Here is a 21359-nt window from a genome sequence, read left to right as displayed (position 1 = left end):
AACTTACAATCAGGAAGGTAGGACATGCAGTACTAGGGAGTACAGCCAAAAAGACTGGACTGAACACCCAGCTCTTTGTTGTCAGGGAGGCTTGGGATGCGTTGTGTGTGCGTGGGTGTGTATACACATTTATGCGTGAGTGGAACACGACCCCGGTAGATGGCATTTCCTGTTGTCCTGTTAGTTATCTCTGATTCTGACATGCAAGGCAGGTTCTTATCTGTCACCGCTGGATCTCCTGGCTGACTAACCCAAAAACTCACTGAACCCAGTCCCCAGTTTATCAAAATCCTCTGTGTCTAGAAGTTGAAGTTTATTCCTTTTCATTAACTCCCTTCGTGGCACTGTCACAAAGTATTTTGTAAAGGCATCTAAATAGACAGCTGAAAAAGTCATAAGAAGTTAAAAGCTCCAAATGTGTTCCCCATGGTGCTCTTTTTCTCCGTCCTCCCACCCCCAGATCAAAGCTGAACTAGCTCCCCGACAGAAAAAATGAATGAACTTATCAGGACGTGGCCACAAGTCGTTCGTCAGGAAGCGTGTCCGGAGCAAAGTCAAAGGGTCGCCATGAAGCGAGAGTGCATTTGAGTGTTCGTGTTGTGGACACTGACGACAAGATGTAGCAGAGGCAGCCAGAGCGGGACTTTATTCAATGAGCTATCACTACAGATGTTCAGCACTAAAGTTCTGTCCTGTCTTTGTTTATATACTTCTGCAGACATGCATACACACACATGCACAGGGCTTCTGTGCCGACATTATGGGAGGGTGCCCACATGGAGGCATGTCATCATCCTGCAGCCAAGATGATATGTCAGAATTACAATTGTTCAGATTACATCCCGCATCCTGTTATTTTAATGTTACAGGTCACCATGACCTGAACCTTCACAGGATACTTACTGTCCAAACACTTCCAGGAATTAGCAGTGCATATTGCATAAACAAATTCTACCACAGTTGCAGGGGAGTGATGGCATGTCAGGGTGAAGGAGGAATTTCAGTCTTTTGATGAATTGAACTCTTTCATATGCAGCCATAATAAACAAATGAGGCTCATAACTCCAACGCCTGAGTCCTTGCATATTGCATGGAGTCACAGCAGAATGGTGGCGTTAAGTGGATTTTTTTTGTGGGCTCCGTTACATCAGTGTGAGCACATGAAGAGCAAAGTGTGCATACGACTCCATAGACAGCACTTAGTAATAGTATATCCTCATTCTTGCCATTGAAACCTGGAAAGCATCCAGCTGAGAATCCCTTCTTGCACAGTACTGTTGTGGAACAGTGTGTTCTCACAGGGTGTACTGTTGTCCCCCCCCCACCCCCACCCCCACCACCGCCACCCCCTGTGCAGATGCCAACCCCTGTGGAACAGTAGTACAGAAATGAATGTTTCAGCTTACGTGTTCTTTTTAAAGAGTACAGTGTGTGCTGTGCCTCGGGCTGGATCATAGTGCAACAGTCTGAAGGAAAGTTCATGGGTTTTAGGTTTAGTTTCATCGTTTTGGCCTCCTCTACGAGGGTCAGTTTTTTTTCTTCTTTTTTGGCAAATACAATTATTTCAGTAATTCATCACCATGTTGCTTCTCTATCTATTGCTAAATCTGCGTTTTACTTTTAATCTGTCCTCCAACACTTTTCAGAAATCCTCTGTCCTTGATTAAAAACCACAACCTGTGTGAGACAACTAGTGGTATACTGAGTTAGTACAATAGAGACTTGTCTCATATTGGTGATGCACTCGTGTCTAGATTTCTAGAAGTCGTCTAAAATGCCACTCATGGTAGATGATTAATTGTAATAAGTGTACGATTTTTATCGCAGTTCCAGCTGATGCGTGTGGTTAATTTTAAACGTTGTCTTTGGTGTTGTTGTTGTGAAGGAGCAGGAAGTGCGCTAACAATAGCTGGAAGCGGTCAGGCTTGTAGCCAGATTTCTCACTTCACCACAGCAGCATCGTTGCCTTTGCCTACATGTATTGCCCCCATTTCTCCCTTCTTACACACACACACACACACACCACACACACACACAGGACATTCACTCTCTCTCACTCTCCCTCTCTCTTCATATTGAAGCACAAGGTCAGCGTGTGCCAATGCTGCCAGGGTTTGTGGGGGATAGAGAGCTCTGTAGCTGAAGGCTTTTCCATAGGCTGTCATAGATTGTCCAAGGCTACGGTGACCAAGACCCAGCCCTCTGCTGCGAGGACTCAGCGTTCCTCTGTGGCGTTGTAGGTCATTCATGTAGCTCTTTCCCTTTTGCTTTATTCATTCCCTCTCTGTGCACATTTGCAGCCCAAGCACAACCAGCACAGTACATAGAAAGCAAAGGGCAGCACAGTCTTTTATTTGCATTCAGTCCTTTTCTTAAAATGGCTTACAGAAGGGTGACAAAGGACAGGAAAACCCTGAACAAATGGGTGGAGAAACATAAATGCAGAAGCCCACACGGGGAATGGAGGATGCTGAATGATGAAAATGAAAATGGGGCGAAACATTTGCTGTGGCCTTTGTAATCACCTCATCTAAACCCAGCTGAGTCACAGTTTGGATATTTTAGAGCAGCATGTCTGATGGAGCTCTCCATCTTCATCATTAAAACACCAGCCGAGGGAAAGAATCTGTGCCCAGCCGTCCTCAGCGTGGCTATATTTTAGTTTTTTCTTTCATTTGTCCCCCATCTGTATGTTGTCTGTTTTGTCGCAAGTTTTCCTGACTGCAGAGCCTCCAGAATCCCTTGATTTGATAAGAAAAGTCTCTCTCTCTCAGCCCAGAGTGATTGAATGAATGAATGAATCACTGAATCTGTGGTTTAGACAAACTTGCTCTGTGTCGGTATGATAAGCAGTTCTTTTTTATCCGCGCTTTGCTGCAAGATTGTTAAGTAGGAACATTTTGAAATTCACTTTGAATGACCCACTCATCCATTTACTTCAGCATCCTGGCTGTTTTAAGCAACATGACTGAAAAGACAGAAGAATGTATTTTTCTCATCTTGTTACTCAAAATCACTTTGCACCCAAGTGACTTATTAGATATTACTTCTGCCTGGTCATTTTCCAAGGAGCCCTGTGTTAATGATCACATCTGCCCGTTAGTTAAGTATCTCATCACTCAGAGGGATCGGTGCAGGATGAAGTACACCAGACCTGAATAGGGTTTACTGTCACATTTTCATTTTCAGCAAGGTTTGTGTGTGGGGTCAAGCCCTCCACAAAGGATGGCCCTGCTTCCATTGTCCCGCAAAGACAAAAGGAGTCCTGCTGATGCTGTGGCTCTTGCTGCAGTAAGGAGGACTGATGGGATTTGAAGTGTGGGTCCTGTCACCGATGGCAACCTGGTGCTTATTAATCGGGAGGGTGGGGGGTGATGGAGGAGATGTGGCAAGAGAGTGACGGGGGGTGGGGTGCTGCTGATGCAGCAGTGCCGCCCGGGGTCAGGAAGAGGGGGCATGATGGATACAGCTGATCGCCCGGTGAGGAAGTTTTGAGGGAAGGGGGAGGAGGCTCCTTCGTCGGGACATTAAGGAGCTTCTTTGTCGCGGTGTCACTCAAATGGATTCAAGGTGGCTGAGACTTTTTTCAGGGAGGAAAAGAAAGGAGAGGTCCTATTGTGAAGGTGGATCTCTCTCTGGACGCCTGATAAACACAACAGACCTCTTTCTTATGGCCTCTCCATGAGAGCTCCTGCGTGGCCGTAATTGAGTTAGTGTGTCAGTTGTGGGAACTTTTCAGGGAAGCTTTTTGACTGAACTTTAAGTGGATCGCCTCTCTTTTGTATCTGTGCCTTTTATGTTTATTCCTTTATTCCTTCCCTAAGGTATCCAAAATGTTTAGTGAAGAGCCTCAGACGCAGACAATGGATGTCTTTATCTTTAGCATGCCCTCTACGTTTCTAATGAATTGTGCAACTATTTGCTATTTTCTATTTTAGGTTAATCTGCTTATTAATTTATCAGTTAATGAAGTACTTAATAAAATGTCCATCTCAGTTTCATCCCTTCATATGTCTTGTTTGGTCAGCAGTCCACAGATATTCAGTTTACTTTCGCATAAGATAAAGAAAAGCAGCAAATCCTGATATTTGACAAGATGAAATTAGGTGTCATCTTGCATTTTTTTTTCTTATAAAATGGGCTTAAAATGATTAATTGATTCATGAATTAATTGACAAATTGTTTCAGCTCTGGAGTACTTTTGAAATGTGCTTGTAACATTGAAAATGAAAAGGCTCAAAATCTCCTCATTTAGTTAATAATTTTGGTCATTTATCCAGGAACATTTCTTTTCTAAATGTTTTTACATACACAAGCACACTATTTCCAGTAATTATTATAAAATTAATTCATTATTTGTTGGCTTTATATGGAACTTTTCTTTGATCTCACATCTCATTCTCTCTGCAGTTAGCTCTACGTTACATAGTTCTTTCAAAGAAACTTTCTTGGAGATAATTGGGGAAAATTACAGAACGCTGAAATTCAGTGTTGTCCATAACACATTGGTTGTTGTTCTCATGTGACCAACGTTCCACACATGATACACTCATGGTAATATGTGAGCCTGCCTCTTCCATGCTTGATGAAGAGCGTAAAATGTGGCTGAAAGCTCAAAAGAAGCTAATAAATGGATCTTAAGTTGAGGTTATTTTGTCAAACATACATTATGTTTCGGTATTGATACCAAAACTGAGGTGTCGTAATGGTGCTGATGTTTAAAAATGCCACACAATATGAAGCCCTGATGTATTTGAAATGTTCGCTGACGCGGCGATGGTCTCTGAAATGCCCCAGCAGTATCACATGCTCAGCTCCTCAGTTTGATTGACATGTAATGCGGAGGCAGGGTGGACTGCAGCTCAAGGCAGCTCCTGGAAACAGAACCTGACCTCTTTGCTGTTCTGTCATCTGATAAGAGCCAGTGTTTTGATAGCGTTGGCCCTCTCAACGTGATCCATGGCTCTCTTTTTACACCCCATTACAAATAGGCCTGTCTAAACAACAGTTTATGGCCGGGACAAGGCCTGGTCAACCATCATCAAAGATCTGCTCTGGGATGAACCATTAGGTGTGGACCAGATGTTAGAGGAAGCTGTGGTGATGGTGGAGGATCAGCTTCTATCTCAGAATGGGATAAGGTAGTAGCCCATGTGTAATAAGTTTAATTTTCTTGAAAGTTTCATACGAGGTTAGGGATGATTGCTCCAGTCTTGGAATAAACATGTGAATGCATTTTGACCAGTTTAAATCCTGCTCATGTTTTAAAGCTTTTTTCCTCCTTCCCTCATCGTGCCCTTTACCATTGACCGGGGTTTGACCGCTGCCACTGACAGCTTTACAGTATGAAATAGAACTCATTGTTGTCTTATTCAATATGACTTCCCTGAATAAGTCCATAAATGCATTAGGGTCCTGTGTCTCTCCCTGTTGTTCAGACTTAGGTGAACTGGCGTTCAACCCGGCAGCGTTGTAAAATGCAGATTGGGTTCACTGACAGGCCTTCATTTTATTACACAGTCATGAACAGCGTTGTAAACTGTCACTCGTCCTTCACTTTCATTCACTTATTCTGTCAGGGATAACGGCCATAAGAACTGATCTCTCGGCTTACCAATCATGTTATCAAAGAACTGCCAAGACATCCTGGAATTTGACCTTTTTTGTGGCCCAAACACCTAAAATAAGCCCATCAGCTTAGAGTTTGCATTTATAAAGATATTTTAGCCATTGCAAAGGATGAAATCAGGAGAGAATTATTACATGTGTGTTCACTGTGATCACACAAAAGCATTTTTAACAAGCACTCATCCAGTCGTTTTGGTCAGCTATCTCAAAAAACCTCCGGGAAGGCATTATTCTGAGTTGAGCCGAAACAACTAGCTGATTAATTGATTATTCAATCGACAGAAATCTCTCACTATTTTGTCAATTGATTCATTGTTCCAGTGATTTTCCAAGCAAAGGTGCCGGACATTGTCTGCTTCCAGCTGTGTATGCAAAAACTTAAAACATCTTTTGGCTGTAATCATTTAACTCCATGCATAAAAACCTACGCACAACTCAATGACTGCTGCTTATTTAGCAGCAACAAGAAACATCGTCTTCCAAGTAACATGCTGGAATGTTAGCTTTGATATACATTGCGTACTTTTACTGTAAAATAGTGTTAATTGTTGAACTGGCTGCTCTTAACAAGACTTGTTTTCCGTTTGTGCTGCCTTCAGTTATCCGCTTGGTCGGCCTGTGCCATTAAGTGATGCTGGCCTTTGTCCGTGGTGGAGATTTAGTTTAAGGTTAAATGCCTTGCCCTTAAACCCATCCGCTGGGCCAGAGTGTGTGGCAAGGTCACCACTCCAATCAACCTAGTGTTAACACAAAGCCAGCTTGTCCCCTAATGAATTAGCCCTACAGTTCCTCGGCGAGTCGCTACGCCGCCTTCCAGCCCCTCGCAGGCCTTCCCAGCCCCACTGCCCTTTCACACGCACCCCCTAGCCCCTAATTTTGAAATGAGTTTTATAACTGGACAGTAAACTTCCAGTGGCTTAATGATGATGACTTCTTCATCTGCCCAAATGCTCCTTTTGTCCACCCCTCCTCAGGCCCTGGACCCTGCCCCCGTTCCCTCTGGTCACACCGGGCCTTAAACCCTGGTTCACCCCACTTTATAGTTCCACAGATAATCCTCTAGAACACACACACACACACACACACACACACACACACACACACACACTCCCTCAGGCTATTATCTCCACTGAGCCCTGCTCTGTCTCCTTCTCCCTCTCTTTCTCTCTGTTGCTGCCGACTTCAGCAATGGCATTCAGCTGGAATGTTTGCCTTTGTTTGTGTGGCCCACTGGAAAGCCATGAATGACCTTAGCTCATCTGCTATCCTCACTAGCACCGATTTGCACTTCAGGGCCCAGCAGGTAGTCCCGAGGAGCGGGAGGAGGGGGTTTTCGAAGAAGCTTGCGGGGCTTTTATAAGGAAATCAGAGCCGTGGACTGCCACCCGGATAGTAAACAACAGTGCGAATCCTCACACCCTTGGCGTCAGGTAGCTCACGTGAGGCGGGTAGAAAAGGGAATTCTGTTGCGGGAATTTTCACATGGTGGCAGCTTCGTTTTCTTGTTTTGTTTTTTGACAGTTGAGCTGCAGGATTGTTTTCTTATTATAAGAGTCAGACGTGCTAATTAGCACCTCTGTTGCTGTATTTCCTCCCCACCTGATGCTCATCTCTCATCTCTAGATTTGGCGGGTTGAGCCTCGTCTGCAGAACTTTAACTACAGCCTCATCAAGTGGAGGCCGTCCTAATCTGTGAAGTTATGTAGGGTCCCTTTTCTAACCATCAGGTCTTTGGCGACTGCTGAGTCAGCTAAGACAAAGCTGTGGCGCTCTTAAGAAAGGAAGAACCCCACTCCCCCTACATTCAAGAACTCCGAGCCCAGGATCTCCCAGAACCCCCCACAGCTGATCATGTGACTCGTCTTTCCTCAGGTGGCGGTGGCAGGGATACTTCCCCTTTGTCACGGACTTAAGCGGGAGCTCAATGTAGCGGTGAAGGATGGGCTCGGGGGCGGGCAAGCATTCAATCCACACTCTTTTGTTTTTTTGCACGGTGTCTTTTGAGGCCAAAGAAAATGCTGGGTTTACTCATTATCTCCGTTTTAAATGGGCTATTTAAGACAGGCCATGTCAAAGTCAGGGGCTTAGAGATAAATCACACTGACAGCTCTTTTCCTCCAGTTGAACTTGTGACTGCGCTGGTATCAGATGGATCCTCTACAGTTAACTTGAAATATTCTTCTCATTTAAAAAACATCTCGCTCACGTGTCCCGTGTGTGGTCTAAACCAGCAATAGCCAGACGCATTTCACAGTCAAACTCAAGCCCAATGTTTAGACAAATGTGGCTGATTGAGAGAATTGAGTGCATGAAAGCCCCGTAAGGACTAATGGAGGCCCTGATTGGCTCGCGTGGTGGTTTACAGCAGCCCTCACAGTGACTGTGCCCTAATATAACCATTGGAGGGGAGGTGAGAAGAGCTGCACACAACCTGATTAAAACAACTGTTGACTGTGTCTGTGGTAATGAACTGGAACATCAGTCACACGGCTCAGTGAAGCAAGGAACCAGTAAGAGTTAAGATGTTTAAAATGAGGCAAACATTAACTATTATTATTTTGTGTTCTGAAGTAGGGTTTCCTGTGTAAATGCATTTCAATACAATTGTACATTAGCTTTTTCCTGTCTCTCAGTTTAAACTCTTTTTTCTTTCGTTAAAACTGTCCCGAGTGCACCATCAAGTAGATGTGAGAGACTCAGACCTACTGTTTACCTGACAAATTCTTGCCAACTTGACATTAATTAGTCTGCAGGAAAAGAGGCACAGGAGCGAGGGCAGTTCATATTGTAACTTGACATGTGCAAGCTCCACAGTAAATGATTCATTTCCTGTCTGATATTCGTGTCGGAAACGTGGAACTCCAGTCCGAGCAGTGTCCTGGCAGTGTACAGTTAGACTTGGCAGTCTGACAGCTGGATGTGTTTACCTTTCAAAGTCAGGACATCGTTCAGTGTTTTACAGAATTGCAGCAACCCTGAACAGAAAAAGACTGAAGATTTAAGATTCAGTTGTTGATACTGGATTGTCAGAGCATCACAAACACGGTGAGGAATCTGGCCTCAGTGGAATCGACGAGTCTTATATTTTAAAGTTAGCGTGACATGTTGCTCCGATGTTGCATGTTTTAGCAGTGATGTGACACATACCTAACTTTCCTGGAAATGAGTGCCCTCTCCATTGATTAATATCCTGATAAGGTGCCAGCACTGATCACTGGGCTGTAATGACATGCAATCCCACAACATCTGCCTGCGCCTGTTGATTTGTGGTGCATTTCCGTTTATTTATTTTGACCAGATGAGCCCCTGGTATTTATAGCGGGAGTAAAAGCCCAGTGTGGGGTCAATCCCGGGCAAGGCTACGAAGACAAAATGCTCGAGCTGACCTGACATTCTGGGCCCTGTTTTGCTGGGGACGGACTCTCCCGGCTCTGAATTGGCCCCCAATAAAAAAAAAAAAAAAAAAAAAAAAAACGTCGGCTGTGGCAGCAAGAGACTGAGCTGACCGAAAGTCAGACTCAGACTCCCCCCCCCCCCCCCCCCCCCCGCCCTAACTTCTTCCTGAACATCCAAACTTCCACCTGACACAGTGCCCACAGCGGCTGCGTTGGTGTGCCAGGGGGTCACGCGTGGCAGGGCGGTCAGGGCGCCATGGATGTGCGGCTGCGGGGAAATGCTGGGCTTCTTCTTTGTTTCCCCCCGCGGCTCTGCAGGCCCCCGAGAGCATCTGTCACCACAGGGGGTCAGCAGGGCCAAGATGAATGAGCCCCCGGTGGATTCCCTCCCTCCTTGGCAAATGGCACGGGACAGAGGAGGGCATAGGGGATTAGGGGGAGGGGTTTGTGGTTATGTGTGTGTGTTTGTTTGCATGTGAGTGAGAGAGAGAGAGAGAGAGAGAGAGAGAGAGAGAGAGGGTGTCTGCTGTACTGAGTGGAAGAGGGGGATTTCTCTCTGTAGACTATCATGAGAAAGGTAACTTGAGGCAGACCAGAGAAGAGTGAAACTCCATATGCTGCCTGGATATCAACCAATTCTTAAGGATTTATTATCTAAAATGGACTACATTTGAAAAAAACAGAGCTTCATGTTTGGGATTTACCGCGTTTGATTTGGATTTTAAAGGGTTCATCCACCGGTCGAGTGGTCATGCAAGGTACAGGAGAGGCTTTTTAAAGAGCTTGCTGTGTGTCACATGTGGCCCTGATGTGGCATTAATGAGATGGACTTTTAGCACCTAATTTAGAGAACATGGAGAGATGTTTGTCTTTTTTTCCCCCTCATTTGTCACCCCACCCCCCTTTCTCTCTCATCTGATGGGCAGTGTCTTTTCACCGCTGCTTTTTCGAATGTTAAGAGCGTGCTGAGCTCTTTCCCGCATTTCAGCCATTGGTATGGACCTTAAATGTTAAAGCATAACAATGAGGTGAAAACAATTAAGATATTTATCAAATTTCCATTAACATTTTCTCTGCTACTGAGGTGAAAAGAAAAAAAACTGGTTTAGTTAGTTTAGTAGTTTAAATTTAAATCAAAGGCTTAGAGTTACCTGTAGTTGTTTAAGGACATTTTAAAACTATAAAGTCAAGTATTAAGTTTAACTGTACGGACAGTATGGCCATCGTACTACCTCTATTTCTTTATTGGAATCTAAAAAATATATATATTTTCACACATTTATTTGGGAAGAAATTTTGATCCTGCGTATCCGCCTCGATTGTAAAGACTGTAATGTAATTATGAATTTGAGGGAGAAACAAAAGAAGGACTGGAGAGAAAGAAAAGGCTGGGTTGAAAGTAAGATCAGCTCATTGCAGTTAAATGTCTGTAAACAGGTCATATCAAATTACAGGCAATGTAAGGAACATTCACTCTAGATTCAGTAGTTTTTAGTTATGTGTGTTTATTTTTGCTGTTGGCAGAAAGCTTATTGATCATGGCACACGTACCAGCTACAGATTGCTCGTTACACATGGGGATATTTAGCCCTCAAATTTAATGTTAGAAGCGATTAAAATGTGTTCTTACCTGCTGCATTTACAACAACGTTTAGATTTTTCTGTACAACTTTTCATTTAAAAAAAAAAAAGAAAAAAAGGGATGCACAATTTACAGAGAATTTGGTTCACATGACTTTTGATAACAGTCTTCAATGATTCAGTGATACAGTGTAGGCAGCACAGATGGAGGTTTTGACTTTTTATGCAATTAGTATTATAATTATAATGGTTAATTATTAAAAATTATTTAATTATTAAAAACAGTTAATGGAGCCCTTTAAAGATGCTCAAACATGCTTAACACAGCAGTGCACTCTATTTTCTGCACTATATGTTGTGCATATTCCAGGTAACCATATATATGAATGTGTGTTTTTGGTATGCTGGGTGTGTTTGTGCTTGCACATGCAGTTGCACTTGTCTTAGAAAGTACACATGAGGAATGCGTTCATCTTAAACTATGTCCTTAAATCCAGCCTCCTCTAAGTAAGAAACTAAACCAGCGTGTTAGCCTAAACGCTCCCTCGATTGTCATTACTGGAAAACCTTATTAAGCACCTCGGGCTGGGCTTGAGTTCGTGTCTGGGTTTACGGCTCCTGCGTCTTCATCTCTGGAGCCGTCTGCGTCTCCTGTGTCAGCTGCCCTTCATGACTAGATAAGCATCAAAATATTTCAAGACTCTGCTCCTAGGGTAATTAGCAGAGTGGGAGAGCGTTGTTTGAGATTCTTTCCTTTGTGGGAACACCCAGCGCATGAACTTGTGTTGAGACACTTCAGCCAGAATCGTATATTTCACGATCGATGCCGCTTCGAATTCCGATGTCCTTTTCTTCCACATTATTCCAGTAAGCGATCCAGCTGCCCTGAAGTTAAAGGAGTGCAGCTTTCTGACATATTGACATTTTCAACTCTTTGCTTTGATTAGCTGTATCAAGCTGGCTAATCATTCACAAAATGAGGTCCAGTGTGGACAGTGAATGCTAGTTGAACCAGCTTGTGTACACTTGTTATTTGAAGGACTTGGACCCCAGACCAGTCTCCCTCTTACAGAAAAGCACCACACAGTCAGAAGTGATGACGGGGTAGATTGTGACAGTCAGTGTTTTGAAGGGAACTTTGCTTATGTTATATCAGAGCCTGAGTGGCTAAACAATACGTTGTCAAAGGGTCAAAGTAACTGGCAGATCCATTCAGAGTGGATTGACTGCGTGTAGTGAGCGCAGCTACAAACTAAAACACCCAATTGTGTTTTATGAAAATAGCCCGAGGGCCGCGGTATCACATATCGCCTTTTTAGTCTCAGAATAGTGAGTACATATGTCATGGGCTGAGCTGCTCTTAATGTTTGAGTGGTTATAAGTGCACCTATTCATTTTGTGAATGGCCACGTTCTTTGGACTGTGGTGACTGTAGCACACATGACTGAGTCCTACAAGTGAAAACTGTAAATGGATAAGACTATTTCACCTGTTTTCCATAATAAATTGTAGTTTTGTTAAGTAGCAGTATGCCTTAATCTGTTGTTTTACGGCATGTTTTGCAAATAAAATGCAAATATGAAAACGCAGTGGGAAGGGAAGAGGTAGAATTTGGCTAACAAGCTTACATTTTCTCCACGTGTTAGGAAAAATACAGCTTGAATTTTGAATCAGGCTTAAATTTGTTGCGCAAAATTAGTTTCAGTGACCCTGTCTGTTGAGTTTTGAATGAATTTACACGAATACTGCTTAGAGAAGATCTAACCCCAGTATGCTGCAGCATATCTTTCAGGAGATGTAAAATGTTAAATTTTTGTGTCGTTGCATCCTTGTCAGTGAGCTAACTAGACGCCTCCTTTCTCTCTTCCAGGTCTCAAAGCGCTGAGTGAAATGTCTTCACTGAAAGTTTCTGCCGAGTGGTAGCGATACAGCATGTAGCAGAGGTGAACAAGTCCCTTCACGCCTGGGAACAGTCCGACAACGTGAGTGCCCTCTTCCTTTAATGCACCCCGTATGTGCTCTCTGTTAGAAATTCAGCTCTTCTTTCAGAGTGTCTGTGCTCTCATATTTTCTCTGTCTCAATTCCACCGAGTGAAGGTTAGACTAGCTTATTTTGACCTGGGGTCAAATTCATGCAATCTGTCGATGCCACCCAGGAGCTGAGGAATGGCCTTGACTGCCCATCTGACTGGCTGAGAGGCTGTTTTAAAGCCACCGCTCACTGACGTGAGCGCCTCTTTTTCAGCCGTCACTCTTTGAAGATTAGACCGCTTCTCCCCGGTGGAGTCCACTCATTATGTTTGACCATTCGTCAAGCTGTAACACTGCAGCCGCTGACTCACCTGGAAGAACTACCCCCTCCCCCCCTTCCCCCCCCCGCCACTGCAACTGACCTTAGCAACCACCTGAGTCACACCCCAGAAACACCTAAGCAACCTCCGCCACAGTCAGCCTTCGTTTTAAGTTGCGCAGGTGATAAAAGGTCATTCTCAGTGTTCACCTCCGGCCTGCGGGAGGTTAATGGCAAATCTGTCCACTGAGACTTGAGGGTCAGCCGGCCAAAGAGGCCTCTGGAGCCCCCTTTGACTCCTCAATCGAAGAGGCAGCGGCTGCTTAAAAACGCCCCCAGGCTCTTTTTACCCTCTCTGTCTTTGTTTCTCTATGCAGCCGCCTTCCTCCATCAGTTAAGCAAGAAATACTGTAGCTTCATTCTGTTAAGCTTCTTATCTCTTTGACAGCACAGTCAGGCACTGTTAATCTCGTCTTTTGTCTGGGTTGGTCAGATTCCTCCCCAGGAAGGTTGTTAGGTAAACACGGGGTCTGGAACCTGTCCAGGCGTGGGCAAAATGAGACCAGAAAGGCAGCTCCAACTTTATTCCCACCCTGCCTACTATTGACAAAATAGAAAGGTTCAGGGTGTGTGTGTGTGTGTGTGGCCAAGAGACACTGCAGTCTAGTAGACTGATGAAGTGACTGACATGTTCAGTGTGTGGTACAGATGAACAGCACAACCAACATAGAAATCACTGATTTAATTCCTGCACTGCTGTTCATGTAAAATAATACATTTGAAGACCTCAGCCTCGGTGCACCTAACAAAATGAATACTGTCTTTAAAAGCTGCTTCAGTTGCAGCTCATGCAAATAAACGTGTGTATGCACATCTATAATCCAAGGCTAATATTGGGCAGGAAATTAAACATTTCAAAAAGGCCAATCTAAGGCTGTAAATCATTACTTCGAGCTCAGGTTTAGCTGAGTTATACAACAGACTATAGTCAAAACTAAAGCTACAATATAACCTTGTCATGGAAGTGCTTCAACAGCTGCGCAGGATCTTTGTTAGAGTTGAAAGAGGAGTTGGAGCTTTTCCTAAACAGCTGAAGTCTTCAACCTGGCCTCCGCTTGGCTGTCCCGGTGTTGATGAACCACAGCACTGGTCTGCACCAGTCAAATGTTGTCCAAGGACAAACACTGAAGGAATTTCAGGCCAACCTGTGTGTCAGGAAAGCAGCCAGAACTCCATTTATTTTCTTTTTCAGCCCCACACAGTTTGATTGCTGGCTTGGTATTAAAAACAGATCCTGTGAAATGTTATGACAAACCGAGAAATGGGAGTCTGAGTAGGAAGCTTTAATGTGTAATGAGTGGACACCATGATATAGCATATCCATTCTTCACTGCTGCCTTTTCACCGCGTTTGGAGAACCGCCTTTCTTTCTTTCTGCATCTCTTTCTGGTGCTTTCTTCTTTGAGACGCCATGCTTGGCCCTCTGTCCAGCTGCCACCTGCCACCAGAGAGCCAGCCAACCTCAGGCCCACACAGCCGACCTCCTCCACCCCGGCAGATGTCCGGGAGTGGACGCTGGGGTGGAGGGGGCACGGGGGCAGAGTGGAGTGACACAACAGAGCCAAAAAAAAGGATTGGAAAAAGCCATTGGCCTTGGCTATTACATTTGGGCTGACATAGAGAAAATCTGTGTGTGTGTGTGTGTGTGTGTGTGTGTGTGTGTGTGTGTGTGTGTGTGTGTGTGTGTGTGTGTGTGTGTGTGTGTGTGTGTTATTGTTCACCGTAGCCTCTGGTAACAAGACAGATAATTCCAGCAAAAGACAACACACATGGTCCATAAAGCATCCCAACCACAATTACACAGAGCTCGATTAAATAGTTTGTTTTGTCTGACCAACAATCCAAAACCTTAAGATGTTCCATTTCCTCTCTCACACGTCAGAGAAAATCAGTAAATCTTCACATTTGAGAAGCTGGAACAAGCAAAGATTTAGAGTTTTTGATTGAAAAATGACGCAGATCCACGAATGGATTAATCGACCGTTCAGGTCTGATGAGAAAGATGCAATTAGGGATTTAATGCATCGTACTCAACAAAGCTGATATGCGCCTCCTCTAAAGCATAACCACACTGTCCATTACAGACAGAAAAGAAGTGTCATTGTTAAGCTTTGGCTGGTGTGTCTTTTTTCCTGCATTTTTCCAGTGCTTGTATTGTTTGTTTTAAGTGGCATTGGGCACATTTGCATTTCATGATCCTGCAAATAAGACCAAACCTTGCTGCAAGTGCAACTGTCTTTCATAGAGCATAAAACATGATTGCTTCGGGTTTAAATGTACGGCACAGCCTGATAATGCAAAGTATTGAGCTAGTGTTGTGCTGGTGTTGCAACAGTTTACCAGTTAAATCTTTTACTGAACCATGAGACACCTGCAGCTGGACGCATAAATTCAGCTGAAGGACGTGTAAGAGACACTACTGAACTGATTGTTTCTAGAATAATCAAGCAGTTTTCATGCTCTGTTTGATATCTAAATTTAAATACAAAATCAGAAGAGCTGCGGTGACCCATCAGAAGGACACAGCTGTGTTCATTTGAAAACATGGACGCATTCGCATGAGGCACCTGTTGCCACTTTGCCGTCTTTGCTATTCTCGTGTGAGGAAACGAATCAATGAATTGGCTTTCGTTTGTGCGTCCTGCTCTTTCCTCTCAGCTCCCACAGATAATGGGGAATTCATATGCCGGGCAGCTGAAGTCTGCTCGATTTGAAGAGGCTCTCCATAACTCTATTGAGGCGTCGCTGCGCTCGAGCAGCGGAGATCCACAGCCCATCTTCACACAGCTCTACCTTGAGCCAGAGCCGTATCCTGGTAACATGGAAGGTAGGAAGCTTCACTAAACCTTTAAATGTTCCCTTTCCTGGTCTGAAAGGCTGCGGTACAATTTTCCTGATTATTTCACTTTTATGAAATTGTTAAAATCAAGAAATGGTGTATTTGCCAGGTAGCTCTGGTTTATTTTACGTGAAAAGCATCTGTTTCTCTAATGAGTCAAAGCTGTGGTTATGTTGCTGTTGTCAGTGTATTTCCTAATAATTTTCTGGGAAGTTTACTGGAAAGAACTGTATTTTTTGTTTGGAATTATTAGAGAAATTTCCTTGAATGAAAAGCTTTAACTAATTTATCATCAATACTTTATTTTTCATGTATGTGTGTGGCTATATGCCTGCAGTACACTATAATTCGGCATGATTTGCATCAGATACATATTTGTTTCCAGCAAACTGTCTTGGAAAATATTATGAATTTGTGGACCTGCAAAAACAGTTTTACCCATAGTTCCAATTCCACTCTAGTGAAGATAGCTTTAATTTAATTTGAAATGTCCATCAGATGTGAAGCTGAAAGCCGACCTCCATGGCAGAGAGCCACCAGGCCTCACGAACGGCCACTCTTCCAACGATCTGGAGGAGCTGGAGGAGGATGATGACTCAGACAGCAGCAGCCCTCCGCTCCCCTACCTACAGGCCCCTGCACCCGACGGCTGCTGCACACTGGATGGTATTACCCACACCCCAAAAAGCCTTGACTTTAACTGTGAAAATGCAACAAACCTGAAATGGAAATATGAAGCTTCTTGTTTAAGAATTACAGATATGATTTCAGCTTCACTTCATCTGTAAACTGTATCTACCCTAAAGCCCTTCTTTATTTTCTCAAATATCACATCTGCGTCTTGCTCTCCTCTCCTCAGGCTTCTGTCAGGCCGGCAAGGACCTCCGCCTGGTCTCCATAGCAACAGAGCCCATCGAAGTCCCAGCGGGCTTCGAGCTGGTCGGCGCCAAATCCCCCAGCATCCCCGAGCACATGCTGGTGTGTGCCGTGGACCGCCGCTTTTTGCCTGACGAGAATGGGAAAAATGCACTTTTAGGTCAGTCTGTTCCCAAGAGGCAGATCAGCATCACTTTAAGCTCCGGGTACAGTGAACGCTCTCTGTCGTTAGTCTGTGCTTGTCATACACTGGACGGTGCTGTGGCTCAGGGGGTAGAGGTCGGTGGTTTGATCCCTGGCCTCGGCAGGCCACATGCCAAAGTATCCTTGAGCAAGGTACTGAACCCTAAAATTACCCCTGATGCTGCGCCATCGGTGTGTGAATTCATATGTACGTCGCTTTGGATAAAAGCATCTGCCAAATGACTAATTGTAATTACTGTAATTGTAAATAAGCTTTGTAAATGGGAGATAATTACAGGGTTTGTACAAAGCCTGCAAAGTTTGGAAAATGCTTAATTTTAACCATCATGTTTAGGACGGTTAGGAATATGCTTCAGTTCAAATTTACTCTTGAAAAACTTCTTTTTATGTATACTTAGATTTTATTAGATCTTTTTTTGACAAGAACAACACCACAGTACAACAAAATTGGCATTGTGAGATTCATAATATCCAGATTACATTATGTATTATAGAACAGGGGCTGGGGGTCTTATCCAGCATAAGTGTCCATGATTACAGATGCTGTACGAGCATTTCAAGCAGAGAGGATGAGAGGTTAAGCCAAACAAGTATATTATCCATTTTGTCCATCTTGCAATGTTATTTGTCAGTCTCAGTAGAAAGTTTGTCTTTCCTTTGAATCTGTTGTGATTTTAAGATGATGGTAAAAGCTTCAAGAGCCTGCAAGCTTTTGGTTTAGCTACCTTGAAAGTGCTTGAATTTTGCTCTTAGATCGCTGTGCTAACCCGGTCAGTAATTCCCTTTTTGTTACATTGCTTGCAGGTTTTTCAGGAAACTGTGTGGGCTGCGGGGAGAAGGGTTTCAGATACTTCACGGAGTTTTCGAACCACATCAACCTGAAGTTATCCACCCAGCCCAAGAAGCAGAAGCACTTAAAATACTACCTGGTGAAGAATTCTCAGGGTGCTCTGTGCAAAGGACCCCTCATCTGCTGGAAAGGTAAAAGAGACCCAGTTTTTAAGCTCCACACGTCTGTCTAAAGGTGCACGGATTTATTCTGAGATGACGTGCTGCATGTCACAGTGTTTGTCATTCGTCCCTTCTCAGACTGTAAAACCCTTCAGTTCTCCAGCAGCGCGTCGACGTCCAAACCCAGCTCGTCCTCGTCTCTCAGCAGCAAGGAAAACGGAGGCACCAGTGGACACAGCTCCTCTCCCTTCTCGCTCTCAGGTGAGACTGCACACGGCACAGACGCACGGATGGATTAACCTCTGAACAAGATGATTAAAATAAGATTTAAACAGCTGTTTGGCTAAAGTTTTAGCAAATTTATTGACTGCATTGTCAGTGAAATGCATCAAAAGTGTGAATATTTCACCAGAAAGAGTCATCGCCTCTGTTGGTATACGCTGACAGGTTTATGTTGTTGCCATAGAGACAGCTGGTGGTGGCTAAGCCCTGAAAGTTATTCAGCGAGCATAGTGTGACACTTGAACCAGCACACTGATTCAGGCGTTTATAAGTCAGTTCGTGAGAAAGAGGAGGCTGGGATGCTTTGGTCTTCATTCTGGTTACATGCTGATCAATAGTAAACAACTATTAAAGTATATTTCCCACTCCTGTTCTTGTTATTTTAACAATGGTTGTTGCAGTCTACGTCATTTTTAGGCTACAAGGGAAATTTTATGCAGGCAGCACGAATTAACTCTGTCACTTCCTGTCACATGAATTCATGCCAAGTAGAAATTGTACCAGTGTTACATGTGAAAGACGTCAATCATTTCTTCAGGTAAACCAATAGCTGAAGGCCACATCATCACGAGGCCGATTCTCCGTCTTCCTAACGAGACGCTGTTCTTCTCTGACCTCTCACAACTGAAGCGCCCGTTCCATCTTTGATTGAAAAAGCTCCTGGGCTCATGGTATTGATTTGTTCTGAACCTGGAAGCTGTCTGTCAGCAGAGATCTCACACGTTAATGTGTTAGACGGCCGAGTCGCGGGGCTCGTTGTTGACATAAGCGTCGCCTAAAATCTCCTGACTGTGACCTCCAGGTACATCCTGCTCCCGAAGACTTTGCTGACATGCACTTCTCCGCTCCAACTGACTGTTTACCCTGAAATGATTAATGAAAAGGAGAGTGGTGGTTTGTTTGCATTGTGCAGTGGACATTGGATATAGACGGAGGGGTCCGCTAGCATTTGTTTGATACATGAAGGTCAATCCAAATGACCAATCAGAGGAACGGTGGGCGTTAAGGCTGCAGCCTGAGTTTTGGACAATCCCAGAGATTTGTAGCTCGTCAGTGGACAAACGAGCATCGGGCGCCCGCATGGCAGGCAGTTGGTGAGTCAAGTGTGTATTCTTTTCGATAATGGATGGCTGTCTTTTGTTTTTATCTCCAGATTCTCCACCCACCAGAACGACACAAGCATCCTCTGTCTTTTTCGGGAGTCAGGACCTCGGCAGAGACTGCAGTTTCATCAAACCTCTGGCCTCCACACCTGGAAACAAGACTCAACCAATAGGTGAAGCTCTTTTTCAGTACACCTGTAATTTTCATGTTGTTTTATCAGCGAATTCCCTCATCAGTTTGTCTCCTTCCTCTGCATTAGTCTTTACTTTGGCTGTATTATTGAGCTTATATACACGAAACTCACACAGCAACAACAGCACATACATGTTACTCACACTCCCACATGGTTGTTTTGACACTGGTTCAGTGTTAGACAGATGAAGCCGTGACTGACCGTGGAGCCAAGATTAACATCTGCCCCGGCCTGCTGAGCCACACACACACAAACAGACACATGTGTACCATGTACACACCAACACATGCCTGTGTGTGCACTTGTATATACACACTAATCAATACTGAAGGAAGGAATGCTGTAATGACTTTTTAAGGCCTTGCTATCCATTAGTCCCTTTACAAGGTTGTGATATTGACAAGTAAAGGCTACACATACCAATCAATGTTTGAATGTATTGCAAACATAGTGAATATGAGACTGCAAAATGTCCTATGCGGTCATTGACAATAGACATTCATGTATAGGAAATCAATGAGTCACTCTCAGTACTGGCTCATTTTGATGTATTGCTCAGCCTCTGCAGGGAGTTATCCTTCTGAAAATATTTTCATTTTCACATTTTATTGTGTCATATTAGCCACTAATCATTTGTACGGATGGCAGTCATTCGATGGATTGCCCTTATTTTTGGAGACCTTCATGACGCCCACAGGGTGAATCCTAATTAATCTGGTGAACTGATGAATTTTCCTCTAGCGCCATCAACAGGTTAAAATTAGAATTTATCCAGAATTTTGCTTTGTGACTAAATACCTTCAAAGCTGATGACATTCCCATCAGCCTCAACTGTTGTTTTGTGCTAATTAACAAATGTTAGCATGCTTATGTTAGCATTTAGTTTAAAGCTGTGTCTTTGTGGAGCTTCACAGAGCTGCTCGTATGGCTCTAGACTCTTAGCCCTGATTCCAGTACTAAATACAGTAAAGTGACTTTTTTAGAAGAACAGTGTGCAGTTCATCCATCAGCTTTTTCTGTATTCTGTACTGATGTTGTTCTCTGTGTCTGTTTTTGATGTTCAGCCTCCCCTGCCATGAATTCGGGGCCTCCAAAGAAGCGCCACCGCAGCTGGCACCCCAGCTCACTGGTACCCGTCCCACCGCCCACAGCCGTCCCTGTGCCAGCCATCCGGCCGATAATTTGTTCTCCGGGTCAGTCTCTGCGCCCAATCAGGGCGCCTCTTTGAGCTCAAATGTATTCCACACGAGTCAGTGTGAGATGGGTTGTAAATTGGCCCTCTTGTGTCATGTATCTTTCTTTTTTTAGCTCATTTCACTGTGTGTGTGCAGTGGTGTGTGTCTGTGCCCGGTGTCAGCATGGGCTGTGTTGTTTATAACCCCCCACCCCCCCCAGGTTTGTGCCACATCCCTGATGCTCTGCGGTTGTTAGGGATGATTCACTCAGCATCTCCATGGAGACAGAGCTGGACAGTTTGTTGCAGAAATGATTGAACAAAAATTGCATTATTGAGCAAGATTTCAGCCACATCATGCAACTGTGATTACATATACTACCATCATTTCAAATTAAGTGTCTGCCCTGATTTTCTTAACATGTCTGTGATTACAGCCACAAGTATAACTTCACTGTGCTCTAACCATGATATGTTAAAACTCATGCCACAACTTTGCTGGAAGTGACTAATCCTGGTATTGACATGTGCTGTCCTTCCCCCAGGTTCTGTATTAGGAGTGTCGTCTCCTCAGCCGCCTGTAGCAGGAGTGATTCAGCCCCAACCCGTCACTGCTGGAGAGACAGTCATCGTTCCTGACAACCTGCTCAACTCTTCAGGAGTCCGCCCTGTCATCCTCATCGGTACACGCTTTATTCCAGTCATCTGCTCCTTCTTTAGCATCATCCTGCAGGGCAAACACACAGATTCCAACCCATGCCAGACTAGACACTTTGCCAGCT

At 44.2% G+C, this 21359-nt stretch overlaps 1 protein-coding gene across 2 annotated transcripts in view; it reads left to right on the top strand.

Moving 5' to 3' along the window:
- Nucleotides 1-21359, top strand: part of greb1l (GREB1 like retinoic acid receptor coactivator) — a 41753-nt gene that overhangs the window by 5197 nt on the left and 15197 nt on the right. For both annotated transcript variants that reach the window (XM_070974721.1, XM_070974720.1), the window contains exons 2-10: nt 12475-12586; nt 15613-15781; nt 16292-16459; nt 16653-16829; nt 17678-17854; nt 17963-18085; nt 19260-19382; nt 20468-20596; nt 21123-21260. In XM_070974721.1, the coding sequence (XP_070830822.1) occupies nt 15625-15781; nt 16292-16459; nt 16653-16829; nt 17678-17854; nt 17963-18085; nt 19260-19382; nt 20468-20596; nt 21123-21260 (1192 nt within the window). In that variant the 5' untranslated portion in view covers nt 12475-12586; nt 15613-15624. The remainder of the gene's footprint in view (nt 1-12474; nt 12587-15612; nt 15782-16291; nt 16460-16652; nt 16830-17677; nt 17855-17962; nt 18086-19259; nt 19383-20467; nt 20597-21122; nt 21261-21359) is intronic.

The sequence above is a fragment of the Chaetodon trifascialis genome, chromosome 11 (assembly GCF_039877785.1).
Source record: "Chaetodon trifascialis isolate fChaTrf1 chromosome 11, fChaTrf1.hap1, whole genome shotgun sequence".
Taxonomy (NCBI): Eukaryota; Metazoa; Chordata; class Actinopteri; order Chaetodontiformes; family Chaetodontidae; genus Chaetodon; species Chaetodon trifascialis.
Note: the sequence above shows the minus strand (reverse complement) of the source record. Positions and strands in the feature narration are given on the sequence as shown.